General features: G+C 43.9%; 1 protein-coding gene across 2 annotated transcripts in view; it reads left to right on the top strand.

The window, feature by feature from the left end:
* ITIH6 (inter-alpha-trypsin inhibitor heavy chain family member 6) overlaps window positions 1-7,559 on the top strand; it is a 119,383-nt gene extending 111,824 nt beyond the window's left edge. For both annotated transcript variants that reach the window (XM_068248359.1, XM_068248360.1), the window contains 3 exons: window positions 2,357-2,470; window positions 5,693-6,073; window positions 6,369-7,559. In XM_068248359.1, the coding sequence (XP_068104460.1) occupies window positions 2,357-2,470; window positions 5,693-6,073; window positions 6,369-6,610 (737 nt within the window). In that variant the 3' untranslated portion in view covers window positions 6,611-7,559. The remainder of the gene's footprint in view (window positions 1-2,356; window positions 2,471-5,692; window positions 6,074-6,368) is intronic.
* Window positions 7,560-17,553: the final 9,994 nt, after the last annotated feature.

Here is a 17,553-nt window from a genome sequence, read left to right on the forward strand (position 1 = left end):
CTTCCGTGTTACTTCTGGCTGCCGGAGGCGATCGGAAGAACGCCTCCGGAGCGCAATCTAGTTGGCTGCATGAAATAGTTTTTTTTTTATTTAAAAAAAACCCTCCCGCAGCCGCCCTGGCGATCTTAATAGAACGCCAGGGTGGTTTTAAAGGCCTCTTGCACACTGCAAGTGATTCCGATTCAGATTCCGCTTTTTAATCAGTTTTTACATCCGATTCAGATTCCGATTTGCAGTTTGCTCCCTGCACACTGCAAATCTGAATCTGAATCGAATGTAAAAACTGATTAAAAAGCGGAATCTGAATCGGAATCACTTGCAGTGTGCAAGAGGCCTAAAATGTACATTTCTCACAAAGTAAAATGACTATCAATTACTTTGCTATGTTGATGGCACATACAGTAGGTAGTGGGTAGCACTCACTGGAAAAGATCTATACAAAGATGTCAATGATGATTTTGCGGACACCAGTGGCCAGCTGACTTCAGGTGAAGGTCCTTGTTGGTATTATGGGGTGTAAGTTTGCTGCTGGCGAACCTACGCCACATTGATTTTCATCCCTAATCCTCGCCCATGCTGGCCGCATTGAGATTCTCTGTTTCAATAAATTATTGAGATATTCGTGTATTAATACATGAACTGCACCTCTACAACTGTTTCATTATAACATGGCGAAAAGTGCAGAGTATTGAACCAGTCAGCCATCAGATAGGGCAGAAAGTTGTGAATCAGGATGATACCATTTTTTGGATGACTTTGTAAGATTAAAAGAGCAAGCTTTCAGTATCTAGTAATAATGTCACAGGATTCAAACCTTTTTGCCATGTGTAATGGAGTACGAGATGTGATGTGATATGTCTATCCCAGGGATTGGCTTCTGGGATGCACACTGGCCAGGAGGATCATAGGTCTTTTGTACCCTTCAGCAATATTTCTCAATGATTGGGGCATGGCGGTAACCAGTGGCAACAAACTTCCTCTCTGTATGTGGTACGGATCCTAGAGCAGCCCATACACTACACAATATTATGGCCCAATTCCACATTCAAAAGTTGAATTGGGTTTCACACACTGAATTGGGCAAAAATTGTGGTTCCCCACCTTACCGCCATTGTTTCATGGTCAAACTGTGGGCGACATCCCATGATTGGGATAAGCATTTTTCCCCATTTGACCCACGATATCGGTTGTATTGTCAATCGCAAGTAGATCGGAGGGTGATCGCTAGTGTTGGGCGAACATCTGGATGTTCGGGTTCGGTGTGGTTCGGCCGAACATGACCCTGATGTTCGGCATGTTCGAGCCGAACCCCGAACCCAACCCGAACATGTCCCTTTGGGGCCCCTATAGGGTCCCAGCATAAAGGGAGAGCATGCCCCGAGCGCGGGGGGGGGGGGGCGGAAATGCCCCCCACCCTTCCCCGCTAAGCTCTCCCTTTTTCGGCTGTGTTCGGCCGAACAAAGAAGGCCTGTTCGGCTTCGGGCAGCGTGCCCGAACACCCTCCCGAACACCATGAGGTGTTCGGGGGGTGCCGAACCGAACCCGAACAGGCCAAAATCCGGGCGAACCCGAACAGTGGAGAACACTGTTCGCCCATCACTAGTGATCGCCACCACAGTCAAACAGTGTATGGGTAGCTTTAGTTCACTATTGCTCCTGGCCCTCAGCTATAATCTCTGGTCAAGGTTCAGTTTCATCATTTAACATTATTTCAGTATTGAGGTTTGAACAGAGGCACCAAAATAGACTAAAAACAGTTTAAAAGGGGGAAGTTGGTGGACTTACCTCCCTCGAAGACAAACAGAGAAGAATTATTTATTTTTATCAAAAAATAACGTTTATTTAAAGCTCCAGTTTGCAACGCGTTTCGCGGGCACAATCCTGCTTCATCAGGCAATTATTGGAGAAAAAAGCTACTAGTTGTCTGGACCACAGCCGAGTGCCTTTGTCAACTTCCCCCTTTTAAACTGTTTTTAGGCACTTTTACTTTATTTTGGCGCCTCTGTTCAAACCTCTATACCTAGGCTAGTCCACCCTTGGTTGAGGGGAGTTATCCCCATCTTTTTTCCTGCCTACAGGGAGCAACTTCTTAAAACCTGAGTGGGGTCAGGTTACGATTCTCCCCACCTGCTATTTGAGTGATTGCCTGTGTGGTAACCCTTGTTTGTGAGTATATCTATTACTTCTTACAGTTTACGACTGTGAATAACAAAGTTACTACACTATATTTGGCTCTCGGTCTTTGTTTTACAATTATTTCAGTATTGGCTGTGTGGTCTCGTTATATTGGCTTTGTGATCTGGTTATATTTACCGAGTAAAATACTGCTAATCTTTTTTCATCTTCTCTCTGACAGTTGATGGAGATCCACATTTTGTGGTGAATTTACCTCAGATACACGAGAAGTTGTGCTTTACTCTAGATGGACGACCAGGAGATGTTCTAAGGCTTCTCTCTGACCCCATTACAGGTGTGTAAGACACTAAAAGCTAGGGCATAACAACAGCCCATGTGGCCCCCAGCATAAATGGTATGGGGCCCCCTGGGATGTAAACACCACCTGTACGCCCCCTCTCTTCCAACAGTTGTGGGAGCTAAAGTTACACCACTGCCTACACCAAGCCTGATTTACTAGTGTTCTCCTGGACAAAAGATCTGTAACATACCTGTAATTTGTAGCTATCATAAAATGCAGGTGCTATAGTCACACAGATAAGTATATAGACAAAGGAGCTGCTAGAGGTAACCAATCCACAATGGTGTGGTGATATATTGGGGTGCTGATGATGTTAGGAATAAAGGAACATATTCTTTCATTTTTCTGCCTGTGTTCCGTGTAGGTCTGCCAGAAGGGAGCTGTTACCTTGAGTTGCTTGGGGCAAGGAAATGGGTGATTGTCTTGACCATATGAGGTGCTTTGAGTTTCTGTATGCAGTTCCGCTGAGAGTGCTAATGGGATTATCTGCCTGGCTTTTTGAACCCAGGAGACAGCCCATTGTCTCAATACACAAAGCAAGAGGACCAGAGTCTGGAGACTAACACAGGAATGTTGGAAATGTACATGACAGGCTACTGGAAATTAAATTATTAGTGGAGGTGCAAACGATACCCTGTAAATTACATCTATTGGAAGGGGGTTGGAATCTCTGCAGACTTTAAAAACGGAGACAGGAAAAAGCCTTAATCAAGTTTTCACCTGGAGTTGAAAGCCTCACTTCACAATCTTTGATGTATAGACTTTTACCTGGAAATGGAATATGTCTGAGATTTAATTAAAACCTAGTTCCTCCCCTCCCCAAGGAAGTTGCAGCCTCCAGGCGTAGCTCAGAGTATAAAAAGCAGAGGCAGATACCTAGTAAGAATCTTCTCTTGGAGATAGCGCATAGCTAGAGATGATCTCGACTTCTGGTCGAACAAGCGGCATACTCCTGCCGACAACGTTGAGACCTTCAAGTTGGTAACGTTTTTAATCCCCATTTTTATTTTTACGCAAATATCCGTGTGTGTATCTTTGTAACCTCTTATTTTTGTAACTTTTATCTTTGTAACTTTTTTACTTTGTTTTTGTACATCTTTTGTATATATTAAGTTCTGCATTGTTCCACGTTTTTTATGGAATATTAAATCGTTATTTAATAAGCTTGACTTCTGCTGTGCTAAACTAACACTCATAGCCTAGAAGAGACTGAAGTGTAACCGTGTATAAGTTCATGCCTAATTGTACGCTTGGGCAACACTACCGTATGAAATTGTAATTGCATTGTGTGTATGAGGCACTTCTGCTCTCGACAGCCGAGTGGGAAGTCTAACAGTATCGTTCGGAACGACTGTTAGTGGTTTTGCTTCATTACAGCGTAAGATTGCAACTGTGTGTGTGTGCGTGGCGTACTCGTATTCGGCCTAAGCGCAAAGCTGACCCAAATACGAAAACGCGGAGTGCGTGTTGAGCACTCGACAGCTGAGTGAACGTGTCTAGCAACGGCTAGTGGTGGCAGTGGGAAGTGTTTGAGGGGTCCCAGCCTTGTTTTTAGCTTAAATAAGGCTGTTACCCGCTTGATCAGGTCAAACCCGCAGTCGGGAACCGTATACGCAGGCGTGCCGCGGGCCGGTTCCTGACAAATGGCCAACCAGTGAAAGCAATCAAAACCTCAGTGCTGTATCAAGTATAAGGATTTCCCACACTCTGATCAAACTGCAGCCACCAGTGCTCAAACAACACATACGCAGTGGCCGCCACCACAGAGGTATAAACTGAGATCAGCTATTGTCTCAAATTAAAAAGTTCTTTAATTTCCATTTGTAAAACATTGAAAAAAAAAAACTTACATTGCGGGTCCTTGCTCACGAGACTCTATTGCATCTTTATTCATATCAGCACACAAAAGTGGTCAGTGCAGTATCACAGTAATTGCCACACCTGACCAGGTTTCGCCCTTCTGCTTTTCAATAAAAACTATTCATTAGTCCCTGACCATGGCAGAAGCCATTGAAGGGAAAGAAGTAGAATGTTACGCAATGGGTGGGTCTCGGGTGCGCCCTTCACAATGGAGAGGGTTAACCTTGACCTGTACGAAATGTGAGACCGGGAGCCTTTATGGTGCAGTACTGTTAGTATAAATTGGAGGTGTAAATTTCTGAATAAGATATACTCACAAAGGTAGGTTGCAGTCCTGCAACCACCGTAAATGCCTACAGAAAGATAACCGTCTCCGCTCGGTAACCCGGACCCTCTGGATGTGGGTGGTCGCTCTCCTCCTTTAGTCCTGTTTCCCGGTAGATAATGTTACCCAGGGATAGGGATGACACCTCAAGGAGGTGTGGAGTATACAAGTGAAGCACATTGCTGGAGGCGCCCAAAAATATGTTGTAGCAACAGCTAGATAATTTTGATCATAAAATTAGATAAATAAAAATAAATATTAAAAAAAATAAAAAAAATAAATAAATAAAAAAAAATGGTATGATGAGGAGGTCTCTTACCTCCAAAGAAGACTCATGTGGGTAGAAAAAGGAGTCTTTATTAAAATAACGGTTATACTGTAGACAACGCGTTTCACGGGACTCAGCCCGCTTCCTCAGGTCGATAAAACAGATAACCTTAACAATAGCCGTGCAGAGCTCGGGTGCATAGATCAAAAAACAAAAGTTTCACTTGCTGAAAAGAAAACTGAAGGGAGAAATGCTCCAAGAACAAGCAGGAACTAAATACAGTTGCAGTAGAGACCTGGCAGAGCATCACCAGGGATGAAACGCAGCGTCTGGTGATGTCTATGCGTTCCAGACTGCAGGCTGTAATTGATTACCAAATATTAAAAAGTGATTTATGATTATTATTCTGTCCCATTACTTTTGCTCCCTTAACAAGTGGGAGGCACATATGCAAACTGTTGACATTTTTACACCGTTCCCCTGATTTGGATGTAAATACCCTCAAATTAAAGCTGACAGTCTGCAGCACATCATGTTCGTTTTTATTTCAAATCCATTGTGGTTGTGCATAGAGCCAAAAATGTTAGAATTGTGTCGATCTCCCGATATTTTTGGACCTGACAGTAGATAAGCTGTAGGACCATATGAGAAATATCTCTTATTTTTTTACTTTCTGAGGTGTAGGATATGTTTGAATTCCATAACCTTCTAATACAATATGTCTGGAGAAATAATAAGTAATATCTAGTGCTACTCTCTACAGGTATCACTGTGAATGGACATTTGACGAAGGCACCACTGAGAACTGGTCATGAAAACCGGCTACGAACTTACCTCAACATGCTTACCATCACCATCAACCATCCACGCTCCAACTACATCATCAATATAACCTTAGACAACTTGACACTTATTGGAGAGAAACAAATTACCCTCCCCGTAAACCGATCTGCCCTGCTACGAAAACCAAGGCTGGCCATCAAAATAGCATCTTCCACCAACATCACCATATGGATTGGCCACAACATAGAGCTGCTCGTCCTGTTTCACCACTACCAGCATCCGACATACCTGCAGCTCAACCACTTGGGTTTCTACATAGTTAGAGGAGATGGCTTATCTTCCAACTCTGGAGGCTTGTTAGGTAAGATCACCTATAACCAATTGATAATGAATGTTTCAGAGACAGACAGACATGTTCTTCTGAAATAGCAAAGACCAGAAATAGAAGTTCAATAGTAGATAGCACTCTTGCCTTGAAGTGCTGGGTCCTTTCTAGTGAGCTTGTCTGAGGTACAATAAGTGGCAGGACTATTTATACCTTCTAAAGTGCTGTGGAAGATGTCAGCTTTATATAAATACTAAATAAATGAATAGCATTGTAAAATAATAATATTGCTTCTATTCAAAAATGAAACCTACTTTGTTTCTTTCTTTAGGTCAGTTCCAAAATGCACACATTGAAGTGACAGAGCGGAAAAAGAACAATGATTTGACCATATCAGGAATGCTGAAAAGAAATAATCGCAAAGCTCCAGCTGTTCTTGTAAATAAATCCCTAAAAGACTCCACGACACAAGTGCACATGTCCAAATGTTGGCTGGTAAAACACACAGATGTGGAAGAAATTTTAGATGGACCATACATGTCTTACCTGGTATCAGTATTCCAGGAGATGTGAGCTCCATCGGGGCACTAGGACTTTTAAGGAGACTGGTTATTTTGGAGCAGATATATAGCATATGGAGGTGTTTTATAAATTTGAGATGGATACAGTTTGCACAGCTACGAAACACATCATGAAAGATGATTTATTTTCTTGTAGGCAACACAAAATCCTTTCCTTGTTGATGTCATTGGAACACATAGCGTTATCTCTGGGGTTCATGTCTTGTCTACAGGAGGTCAGACAAGAAGTAAAACATTCTTCCCATATAGCTATACATCTTGGCCAGACAAAAAGCTCAGTTATGAGAATGGACCCTGGAAGGCAGAAGAAACTAGAAAACGAACATGGGAACTGGAAAAAGCCACAGGAGAAACCAGAACCAATGGGTGAAAATATGTTTCAGCAAATTACCTTCATGATTAAAGGATTTTACAATGACGCCAAATAAATCTCCTTTTCTCCATTACCCATTGGAGGGCATTGGTGATATTCAAAGGCAACCACAGTATCTGAGACAAGGTGGATATGGAAGACATGGCCGAAGCATAACATGGAGCAAAGTTATTTTACAAAAAATGTCAACTTTGGAAAACTTGGTGAAAATGTGTACAAAGGACAATCAGGTGGATTCACTGAAGATACCGGGCTCAAGCAGCACAGGTTAATACAAGCAAGCTACGCTAATTAACATAGAAGGGGCCACACTAGTGAAATATCAGGTTGGGCTACCATCACATTACATAGCAGTAGGAAGGGTTGTGTGGAAGTTAAGAGCGCATGCTACTGTGACAGGACTGCACGTAGTGTGCGCTCGCTTGTATTAACCGGCACTGCACAAGCACGGTATCTTTAGTGAATCCACCTGAATATGACTACGGATTTAAAGCAGAGGGCTAGTTCACTGTCCTTGAGACAGTTGAGGGGCCAGATTAATCATGGAATAGCAAAATGAAACACACATTTTGCTGACTCCACCAGGGGCGCCGCGAGGCATAAAGCGAACCAAGCGGTCGCTTGGGGCCTCACAATCTTAGGGGCCTCGGCGGCTCCGTGACGTCGGCGTGACGTCACTTTTTCCCCGCAGCCCCGCCGGGCTGGCAGAGCAGAGCAGGGCTACAGGAAGATGGCCGCCGCCGAAGCCCTGCTCTGGAGACTATGTCTCCAGTACAGGGCTTCGGGTGGCCATCTTCCCGACCCGTAGCCCTGCATGAATCAGCGCGGGAGATTGGAGGAGGAAGCCAGGAAGGGAGCTCCGTGGGAACTGCGCGCCTGAGAAGCCGGCCGGGAGAGGAGACCAGGGAGAGAAGACTTCTGCCAGTGCCAGCCTGCCAGGTGAGTAAATTCTTTTCTTTTTGCAGCCGCAGCCCTAATTGCGAATTTGCGATTGATTTCTGCTGAACTGTGCCCTAATTGCATTTGATATCTGCTGAAAATGTGGCCCTAATTGCGATTGATTTCTGCTGAACTGTGCCCTAATTGCGTTTGATATCTGCTGAAAATGTGGCCCTAATTGCGATTGATTTCTGCTGAACTGTGCCCTAATTGCGTTTGATATCTGCTGAAAATGTGGCCCTAATTGCGATTGATTTCTGCTGAACTGTGCCCTAAATGCGTTTGATATCTGCTGAAAATGTGGCCCTAATTGCGATTGATTTCTGCTGAACTGTGCCCTAATGCGTTTGATATCTGCTGAAAATGTGGCCCTAATTGCGATTGATTTCTGCTGAACTGTGCCCTAAATGCGTTTGATATCTGCTGAAAATGTGGCCCTAATTGCGATTGATTTCTGCTGAACTGTGCCCTAAATGCGTTTGATATCTGCTGAAAATGTGGCCCTAATTGCGATTGATTTCTGCTGAACTGTGCCCTAAATGCGTTTGATATCTGCTGAAAATGTGGCCCTAATTGCGATTGATTTCTGCTGAACTGTGCCCTAAATGCGTTTGATATCTGCTGAAAATGTGGCCCTAATTGCGATTGATTTCTGCTGAACTGTGCCCTAAATGCGTTTGATATCTGCTGAAAATGTGGCCCTAATTGCGATTGATTTCTGCTGAACTGTGCCCTAAATGCGTTTGATATCTGCTGAAAATGTGGCCCTAATTGCGATTGATTTCTGCTGAACTGTGCCCTAAATGCGTTTGATATCTGCTGAAAATGTGGCCCTAATTGCGATTGATTTCTGCTGAACTGTGCCCTAAATGCGTTTGATATCTGCTGAAAATGTGGCCCTAATTGCGATTGATTTCTGCTGAACTGTGCCCTAAATGCGTTTGATATCTGCTGAAAATGTGGCCCTAATTGCGATTGATTTCTGCTGAACTGTGCCCTAAATGCGTTTGATATCTGCTGAAAATGTGGCCCTAATTGCGATTGATTTCTGCTGAACTGTGCCCTAAATGCGTTTGATATCTGCTGAAAATGTGGCCCTAATTGCGATTGATTTCTGCTGAACTGTGCCCTAAATGCGTTTGATATCTGCTGAAAATGTGGCCCTAATTGCGATTGATTTCTGCTGAACTGTGCCCTAATTGCGTTTGATATCTGCTGAAAATGTGGCCCTAATTGCGATTGATTTCTGCTGAACTGTGCCCTAAATGCGTTTGATATCTGCTGAAAATGTGGCCCTAATTGCGTTTGATTTCTGCTGAACTCTGCCCTAATTGCGTTTGATTTCTGCTGAAAATGTGCCCTAATTGCGTTTGATTTCGGCTGAAAATGTGCCCTAATTGCGTTTGATTTCTGCTGAAAATGTGCCCTAATTGCGTTTGATTTCTGCTGAAATGTGGCCCAAATTGCGTTTTTATTTTCTGGTGTCTGGGGTAACTGTTGCTGCATTTATTATTTAATGGTCATAGTTGGCTATATTTGCTGTGCTACGGTTAAGCTTCGCCCATACAATGTCATGGCCGCGCCAATCTTTCGGCGCGCTACGCGCGCCTCAATCACCCCAACATCCATTTTTTCCCCGCAAACAGCCCCGCCCCAATCCGCCCTCCTGCTCCACCCACATGTCATGGCCACGCCCACTTATGCGGGATAGCCACACCCATTTTTCGCCGCGGCGCGCTTCGCGCGCCGCAGGATAGGGCCTCTTGCTACAGTCCGCTTGGGGCCACAAAAACCTTAGCTGCACCCCTGGACTCCACCTAAGTACAGCACACTTTGTAATATCTAGTATTACACGCCCCTAGTGGCCGGACTGCTTAATGAATACTTAAAGTTTTGGAAGATGTATGTCCTTTGTGTGGAGATCCAAGAAATCAACGTTCCTTTGTTTCAGAATTCAGGGAAGCTAGCCGTGGGTTCTCGTGCTAGCTTTAATATATACAGAGTGTTAAATGGAGAACAGTTATCAGATTTCAGTTCTTTTGTATATATAGGACCCAGCTCTTGAGGGCAGAATGCAGTGCCAGCCCCTGGGCTTGGTTTGGAAAATTATCTTATTTTGGGAAGGAATGTTAAATCCAGAATATGTGGCATTTCCTTATCTCAGGCCACATTCATTGCACACCAATAATAATAGCAAAGTCACAATCCCCAAAGAATACGGATCACATTGATACCAGACATGAATAGTGTAGGACATTCCGTTACTGAGAAGGTTAATAACCGGTTGGGTATGTCAGCTTCATGAATGAAATATGAGGATGCTCGGACGGACCTTAGCAATCAAATGATTTAATTTTCATATAGATCATAAGTACGGTATCTCTTAAAATGGTAAAACATCATACAATACAGTTATTAAAATCTGGTTCCACCAAGTCTGCAGTCTTGCTGTGCTCAGACTTCCTCTGCCAACAAAAGGACCAAACGGTCCCTTTTCATGCTAGCTGCTAGTGGCCTGCTGAAGGAAGATTCTTTTGTTCCTGGTAATTAAAGACAAATATTGTAATCCCAGAATAGCAGCTGTATCCAGCTGGAATAGACCAGACCCCAGACTTTGCTCTCTGCTGTTCCTAGACATGCATTCTGGATTGTACTGGGAATCAAAATCAGAAAACCGATTGATTGTGTTTCTGCACGGTTCATCCGTGACAACTAGTCAATAAGACACCTTCCGCATGAAATAAATGCTGTAGCATATAAAATGTGCGGCTATCATGTCCCCTACAGCACACAGCCGGTAAAAGAAAGAACATATGGGACGCCAAGCATGTTGTGGCATTGAATGGACATGGCTACAATAGATTGTGATTGAGATCAAATAGCAGGAAAAGCTTAAAAGCGCATGACCCAAATTTACATGCTGTAGCTGCTGTGGTAATGTGCTACAAAATATGCTACCTGTCGGTTCTGTCAGATTTCTACCTTCTGCAAGTAACAGCAACATAGGAGAAAAGTAATTTATGCCTCATTTTACTCTGGAAGAAACGTACTGCTTATTTGTATACGTTTACATGAATTTTACATTTTATGATTTTCGTGATAGTAGTCCTTATCAACCACCGTCTTGTTAAAGACACACTGAAGCGAAAAAAAAATATGATATAATGAATTGGTTGTGTACTATGAATAATTACTAGAAGTTTAGCAGCAAAGAAAATATTCTCATATTTTTATTTTCAGGTATATAGTGTTTTTTCTAACATTGAACAATTCTATAATATGTGCAGATTACACAACACTCAGCATTCAAAATGATTCTTTCAGAGCAGTCTGTGAACTAATGACCTCTCCTCTGGCAGAGAAAAAGTAAATAGTTCAATAACACTTGAGATAATAAAAGTCAGAAGACAGCCCTCTCCATGACTTTGAAAGTCGCAGAGCTTAATTGCTTTTTTGCATAGAGATAACAACTGGAGTTTCTTAACTCTTCCTGTACTGGAAACAGTTAGACTGATGTATCTGATCTTAATGTTTTATTTCTTAGCTGTACTACACATACAAATCATAATATCATAATATTTTTTTCTATTCAGTGTCTCTTTAAGGCATGAAACTAAGACTGGAGCTTGGTGTTTGAGGCAGGGGTGAATAGTCATGTGGCTCCTTTACTTCTTATCCTGCCACCAACAGACAGGGCATTTATTATCAGAGGTAACTCTTTGTCTGCTTATGAACAATAAGGCTGTGGCAAACTAGCTAATATATTGCTACCAAGGCTTGTAGTATAGACCTAAAGGTGGCAACATTGGACAACTCTGCAAATATAAGTTGTGTTCTGACAAAACGGTTAGTAGCCATAATGAAGAACATCAAGAGAGCTGCACCAAGAGGTTTGTGTTGGCCACAAGTCCCTGCCACACATTATTCCAGTTCATAGAGAAATATTTTTCAACCAGTTTATTCACTGGATAGTAGTGAAAAATTATCCTGCATGAAATCTGTACTTTTTATCTGTAATACTGCGCAGAAAACAGAATTTAATCATTTTCATGGTGAAATGTGACTAACTAGGACTGAACAGGGGCGCTTCTAGGCATAGGCAGTACAGGCCATTGCCTGGAGTACCATTGGTCCTGGGGGCGCCATGTTGCTGGAATAAGCCCCGCCCCAGAACAAAGCCCCACCCTCTGACTAAGCCCCGCCCTGTGGGTGTTCTATTGCTTGCTTCTGCTGCATCTGCTTAGCGTAAGTTGCAGACAGCTGCCACTGCGTTCCCCTGTGCCTTGTGCATCTTTTCCCCCCTTTGTGCCTCCTTCTGTCTCCTTCAGTCCCTTGTGCCATGTCTGAACCCCTGTTTGTCCTTCTGTCTCCCTTTATTCCTCCTTCTGTCTTCCTTTGTACCTCCTTCCGTCTCTGTGTGCCTCCTTCAGTCCCCCTGTGTCACCTCTGCATGGATAACTACTGCCTCAGTTTGTGTCCTCCTACACAGGCTCCTTCGCCAAGTCACGGAAAATTGTACAGTCTGCTCCCTCCCACAACAACACATTTATAAAGCTCAAGTCATGTCAATGAGGCCTGTCCCAGAAAAACGAGGTGTCTCCCATGGTTCACACTCCATTCCCCCTTCCCTGTGACAATCCCCACAGCCTGGGGGCCATCTGCTAGGGATCATATAACAAGTCAGGCCACAACAATGCCTTCTCTAGAGGGAGGGCTTTATTGGGAGGGTAAGCGGTTGGGGCACCAACAGTCCTGGGCCCTCCTTCAGCTGCAGTGGCTGTTCCTCCAGGACCTCGACTAGTTACGCCTTTGTATCAGGGCTGAATTTAGCACTAAGCCTAGAGGCATCAGTGTGCTGAGAGGCGACTGTCCTGGGTTCAGGAATCGCGTTCACCATCTTGGATCTGCACTGAAGTCACCATTCCTGGAGCATAGAGAGCTGGATGAGCACAGCCATCCAGCACACCCATCCAGTTCTGTATGCTTCAGGGGCAGTGACATCAGCATGGGTCCAGGATGGTGAGCACAGTTACGCCGGTCAGGTAAAAGGGACGAGGTGACGGCCAGGCTGGCCAGATAATAGAGCCAGCCAGCACACTTATGGTGCAGATCGGCAGGGGGACCCCAGAACCCGGGTTTGTGTCAGGATTTGCTGGTATGGGGGGAGCAGAATTTAGGGCACCAGAACTTGGTCCTAGTATGTAAATCTGGCCTTGCTATGCACAGTTAGGCGATTCTCACGAGTCATTCAGAGAATTTTGCTTTGTTGAGTTTTTTCTTTCTATGTTAGTCTTCTTATACCTTAGTGTGATAATAATGTTTTAAACTGAAGCCCTAATGAGTAACGCCGTATACATGCTTTTATTGATTTTTCCACCTTTTTAAAAGATACCCGAGGTGACCAGAGCTGTGGAAACGGAAGCAATACGGTGAGGGGAACAGACACTTACCGCTGTGTCTGTCCCCTGCCAAAATGTACCATGTGCGGATAGTCCCCTCTGTTAGTGGATGCTCCCCTGCCCACACCACTGTATTGCCTCAGTTTCCACAGCTCTTTAAAGTGGAACTGAACTCTTGCACAGGACAGAAGGAAAAACCTAGAAAAATCCACCCTGTATGTATTTAGTGTTTGGCCTGTCTAATCCCCCCTCATCTGTGACTCATCACTACTAGCTGCTGTGTATGCTGATCCCTCACCCCGCCCCCACTCTGTGACGCCCCTTGTGTACCGTTGAAGTTTTGACCAGAACAGGTGGTGAGGAGAAATCTCCCCTAATAAACCATGCCCGTTGCCTGATGTCTGTGCTGATGCTCTGCTTCTAATACGTTAAAGCACAGTTCCCCAATCCTATCCTCAAGGCCCAGGTAACTTGTATTGTTTAAAAGGAAATAAATATGGCAGCCTCCATAGCCTTCTAGCTACAGTTGTCCTATTAGTCACTGGCCTAGAATGAGCATGCATTCTGCTCTGACTCCACTGGCTGCATGCTTGTTTAGGTGTGTGACTCAAACACAACTAAATCCAAAAGCTCAGTACGGCAACCAGGCAACTGGCATTGTTTATAAGGGTATGAAGATGGCAGGCTCCATATTCCTCTCATTTCTCTTAACCTTTAAATGTTGTGGGGGCCTTCGCCAACTAATGGGGAAGTTTAACTCATTTTACTAGCTTCTATTCCCTATTTCTTCTCCAATCTGTAGAACTGAACTACTGATGATTTTAACAGTTTTCACTTTCATGGTATGGTAGTCTCGTATTTTGTAATTGTTTTAATCACATGCTCTATTTCTGATGGCTGTGTTTGCTTCTGGTGTATTTTAGGTTTATTGAAGGGCCAGCAGGAAGGCTGGAAATGTCAAAGGGAAGAAACAAAGGGTGTGTAAACACTTCCTATTTTGATTGGCCAAAGACTGAAACATTTTACCAATTCCATGTAGTATAAAGGGCCAACAGATTTTGAATACTGTGAACAGTTTGTGTAGGTAAGCCAGGCAAAAATCTAGTGAGGGTGTGTGTACAGATGTCCTGATGAGGTTCTTAGCGACACTTCATGTTCAACCACCATGACTTTCTACTTGTCTTCCCCTTCTCCCCTTCAGGCAGTGTGTCAGTGACAGTTTTGGAATGATTGCTGTAAAAACAATCATTGTGGGTGATTTTGGGTGATACATGTAAAATGTATACACCAGGGGTCTCAAACTCGCGGCCCGCGGGCCATTTGCGACCCTCTATACAATATTTTGTGGCCCTCGCCGACAAAAGCTTCCTTATAGTTCGCTTCAGTGCTCCCAAGTAATCCGCCGCATCCCTGCCGCTAAACGAGGGCTGCAGAGCCCCCAAATCGCCCGGGGGGCAATCCGCCGGCATTTCCTGGAAGGGGCAGAGCTTTCAGCCTCAGCTCTGCCCCTCCTGACGTCAATCGCCGCACGGATCGCCGCCTCTCCCCGCCCCTCTCTGTGAAGGAAGAGTGAGGGGGCGGGCAGAGGCCGTGATTGTGAAATTCCTTATGCGGCCCAGCCTCATCCTGACTTTGCCTTCTGCGGCCCCCCAGGTAAATTGAGTTTGAGACCCCTGGTATACATAAAGTATCTCACAAAAGTGAGTACCTTTTTGTAAATATTGTATGGTGATCACCAGAGCGTCACAGCCAGGTTGCTACTGGAATCTTCTTCTCCAGTAGCAGTCTTCTCTCCTCCATGACAAAGCCTGGTGGATGTTAGACCTTGCGCTCCTCCGCCTTCAGTTTGAGGATGTCCCACAGGGTTTATGCTTGGAGACATGCTGTGACACATTTACCATAATTAATTATCAAATGCATCATCCCATATTTCATTTACAGTATCACAACAAGCAGCTAACAATTAAACTCTTCCTTGCTCTGCCAGAACACACTGGACAGGGGTACAATTAGCCAGGTCTTGCCAAAGGATCATTCCTGGAAAGCACAGTACACCCCGCCAGGTTTAGTAGTCAATCCATCTCAAATGAAAGCTGACAGATATCGTTAAGAGCCAGCTTTCCAGCCTCTCTTCCATATTTTCTTTATATTTCATGGGTTAGGAGGCTCCAATGTTACTCACCTTCACACAGGTTGTTGGGCTCAGCCTGGCGCCAGTTCTGAGAGGTTTTCAGACCAATTGGACTTCCGAACCTGGAGAAATACAGGTTCAAAGTAATACTGTAATACTACAAATGTAATAGCCCTCATGTTTCATATGTGTGAACTTGTAGCGCATCTCTGAGTGCCAATGTGCAGTCTGTTTGTTGATTGGACTCACGTGCCCAGGACAAGCACGTTCTGCCATATTTTCTCTCTCTGGGGCAAGAACTGCCCCCTGTTCCAATTACGCAAGGCGGGACTTTAATGTGTCATAGCCACTCCCAGCTGGAGAAAGGAGTAAAACCCAGGGACACACATGGTCCATTGTTTATCATCTGTTGTTGAATATTCATCATCGACAGGCCAGAAGGGCACTGGCCAACTGTACACTTTGGATTATTTTAGCGCAAAGACTTTATCGCTTACTGGACTCAGCCAAACACGGTATTTTGAACTTTCAGATATTCTACCTCATTCTCTCATCCCTTACTCCTTCTATTCAACCAATCTGTTCTGCTGTCAGGCATATTTGTCTGCCAGTGCTAATGTATATTTGTATGTATAGTTTTAATAATAAAACTAACAATTGAATCATTCCAATTTGCCCTTATTATCTGATTATTCTGATGTATGTTAGAGACTCCATTTCCTCACACTGAGACACACTACCACATTGTCTTATTTTTATAAATTGCTGATTTTGCTAGTTAGGTTGCTATTAACCGCTTTCTTTCATTCAGGAATAATTCAATTTCGAGATCTCTTTATCTTGTGAATCTAGAGAGTGGTGGCAGCATATTACCTTGATTTCCAGTGCAAAATTGATAATTTTATTTTACCAATTGTACATACAGTCGAGATTGTATCATGTATGGGCGCACCAACCAATCTTGTTTATTGTACTCACAGTGGATTTGTGGATGAGACTGAGTCTCGGTGGATGAGACTTGTATGGCAACTGTGGCATAATACAACGCGATTGGTGGGTGATTGTCACATTGGTGGCAGCGGTGGAATAGCAGAACTCAAAACTAGGCAGAAGTCAGCTTTTTGGGAGATCAGAGCGTGAAGAACTGACAAACGCAGTTTTTTTGCAATCAGAACAATAGAACAGTGGTTACTTAGTATTCTGTCCTGCGGAACTTGAGTTCCGGCCGCAAAATGGTTCACATTGATAGCGAATAGATTGGTATGCTTTTTCCCACCTTTTCTTTGCTCTCTCCTTTTTTTCTACTATTCTTTTCTGAATGTCTGATTCAGTTCTGAAATACCAAAGTTGGAATTTCACTGATTTGCGAACCTTGTGCAAATCGCAAGGCATTGGCGAACAGCAATAGAGCACAGCTGATCAAAGCTTTGACGGAGAGAGACGGCCATGTGATAGAAGATTCCAATCCCATGTGGGAGGCTTTGCAGACCATCCATTCACCGTCATCCAGCAGATAGCTGTGACAAAGGTTTAATAATTAGGGCGCAGAGTAGGCAGTCAGACCCTGTAGCCACAGATAGGGAAGGCTGATGCCATAGTGGCATGGCTGCAGCCTATCACCAAAAACACATACAGGCTTTCCTGGGAACGGCAGGCTACTATAGGAAGTTTGTTTTGTCCTATAGTACTCTGGCTAAAGCAATGACAGATGCCACGGGTAAAAACGGCCCAACAAGGTCACTTGGAACCCAGAATTAGAACAGCCGTTTCTTTCAGCAGACCTGCATAGAAATCAGGGTAATTTCTGGCTATTTTGGTGACCCAGGGAAGACATCTTTTTGTCAGGCACATATAAAAAATTGATAGGTTATATACATAATGTTATTTCTCAGAATAATGCAGTTTTCTCAAAATAATTCTATAAAGGACAATAAGTTACAAGGTCAGATAAAGCTCTCCGACCCAAACTCAGGAACTCACATAACAGACATCTCCTATAATTGTTATGAGGGAGTTTAAGCCACTTTATAAAGACATTATACTGATTATGCACAGCCTTGGAGTTTACAGGTCAAAATATTCTGGAAATCCAG

Source organism: Hyperolius riggenbachi, chromosome 8, assembly GCF_040937935.1.
Source record: "Hyperolius riggenbachi isolate aHypRig1 chromosome 8, aHypRig1.pri, whole genome shotgun sequence".
In the NCBI taxonomy this organism is placed as follows: domain Eukaryota; kingdom Metazoa; phylum Chordata; class Amphibia; order Anura; family Hyperoliidae; genus Hyperolius; species Hyperolius riggenbachi.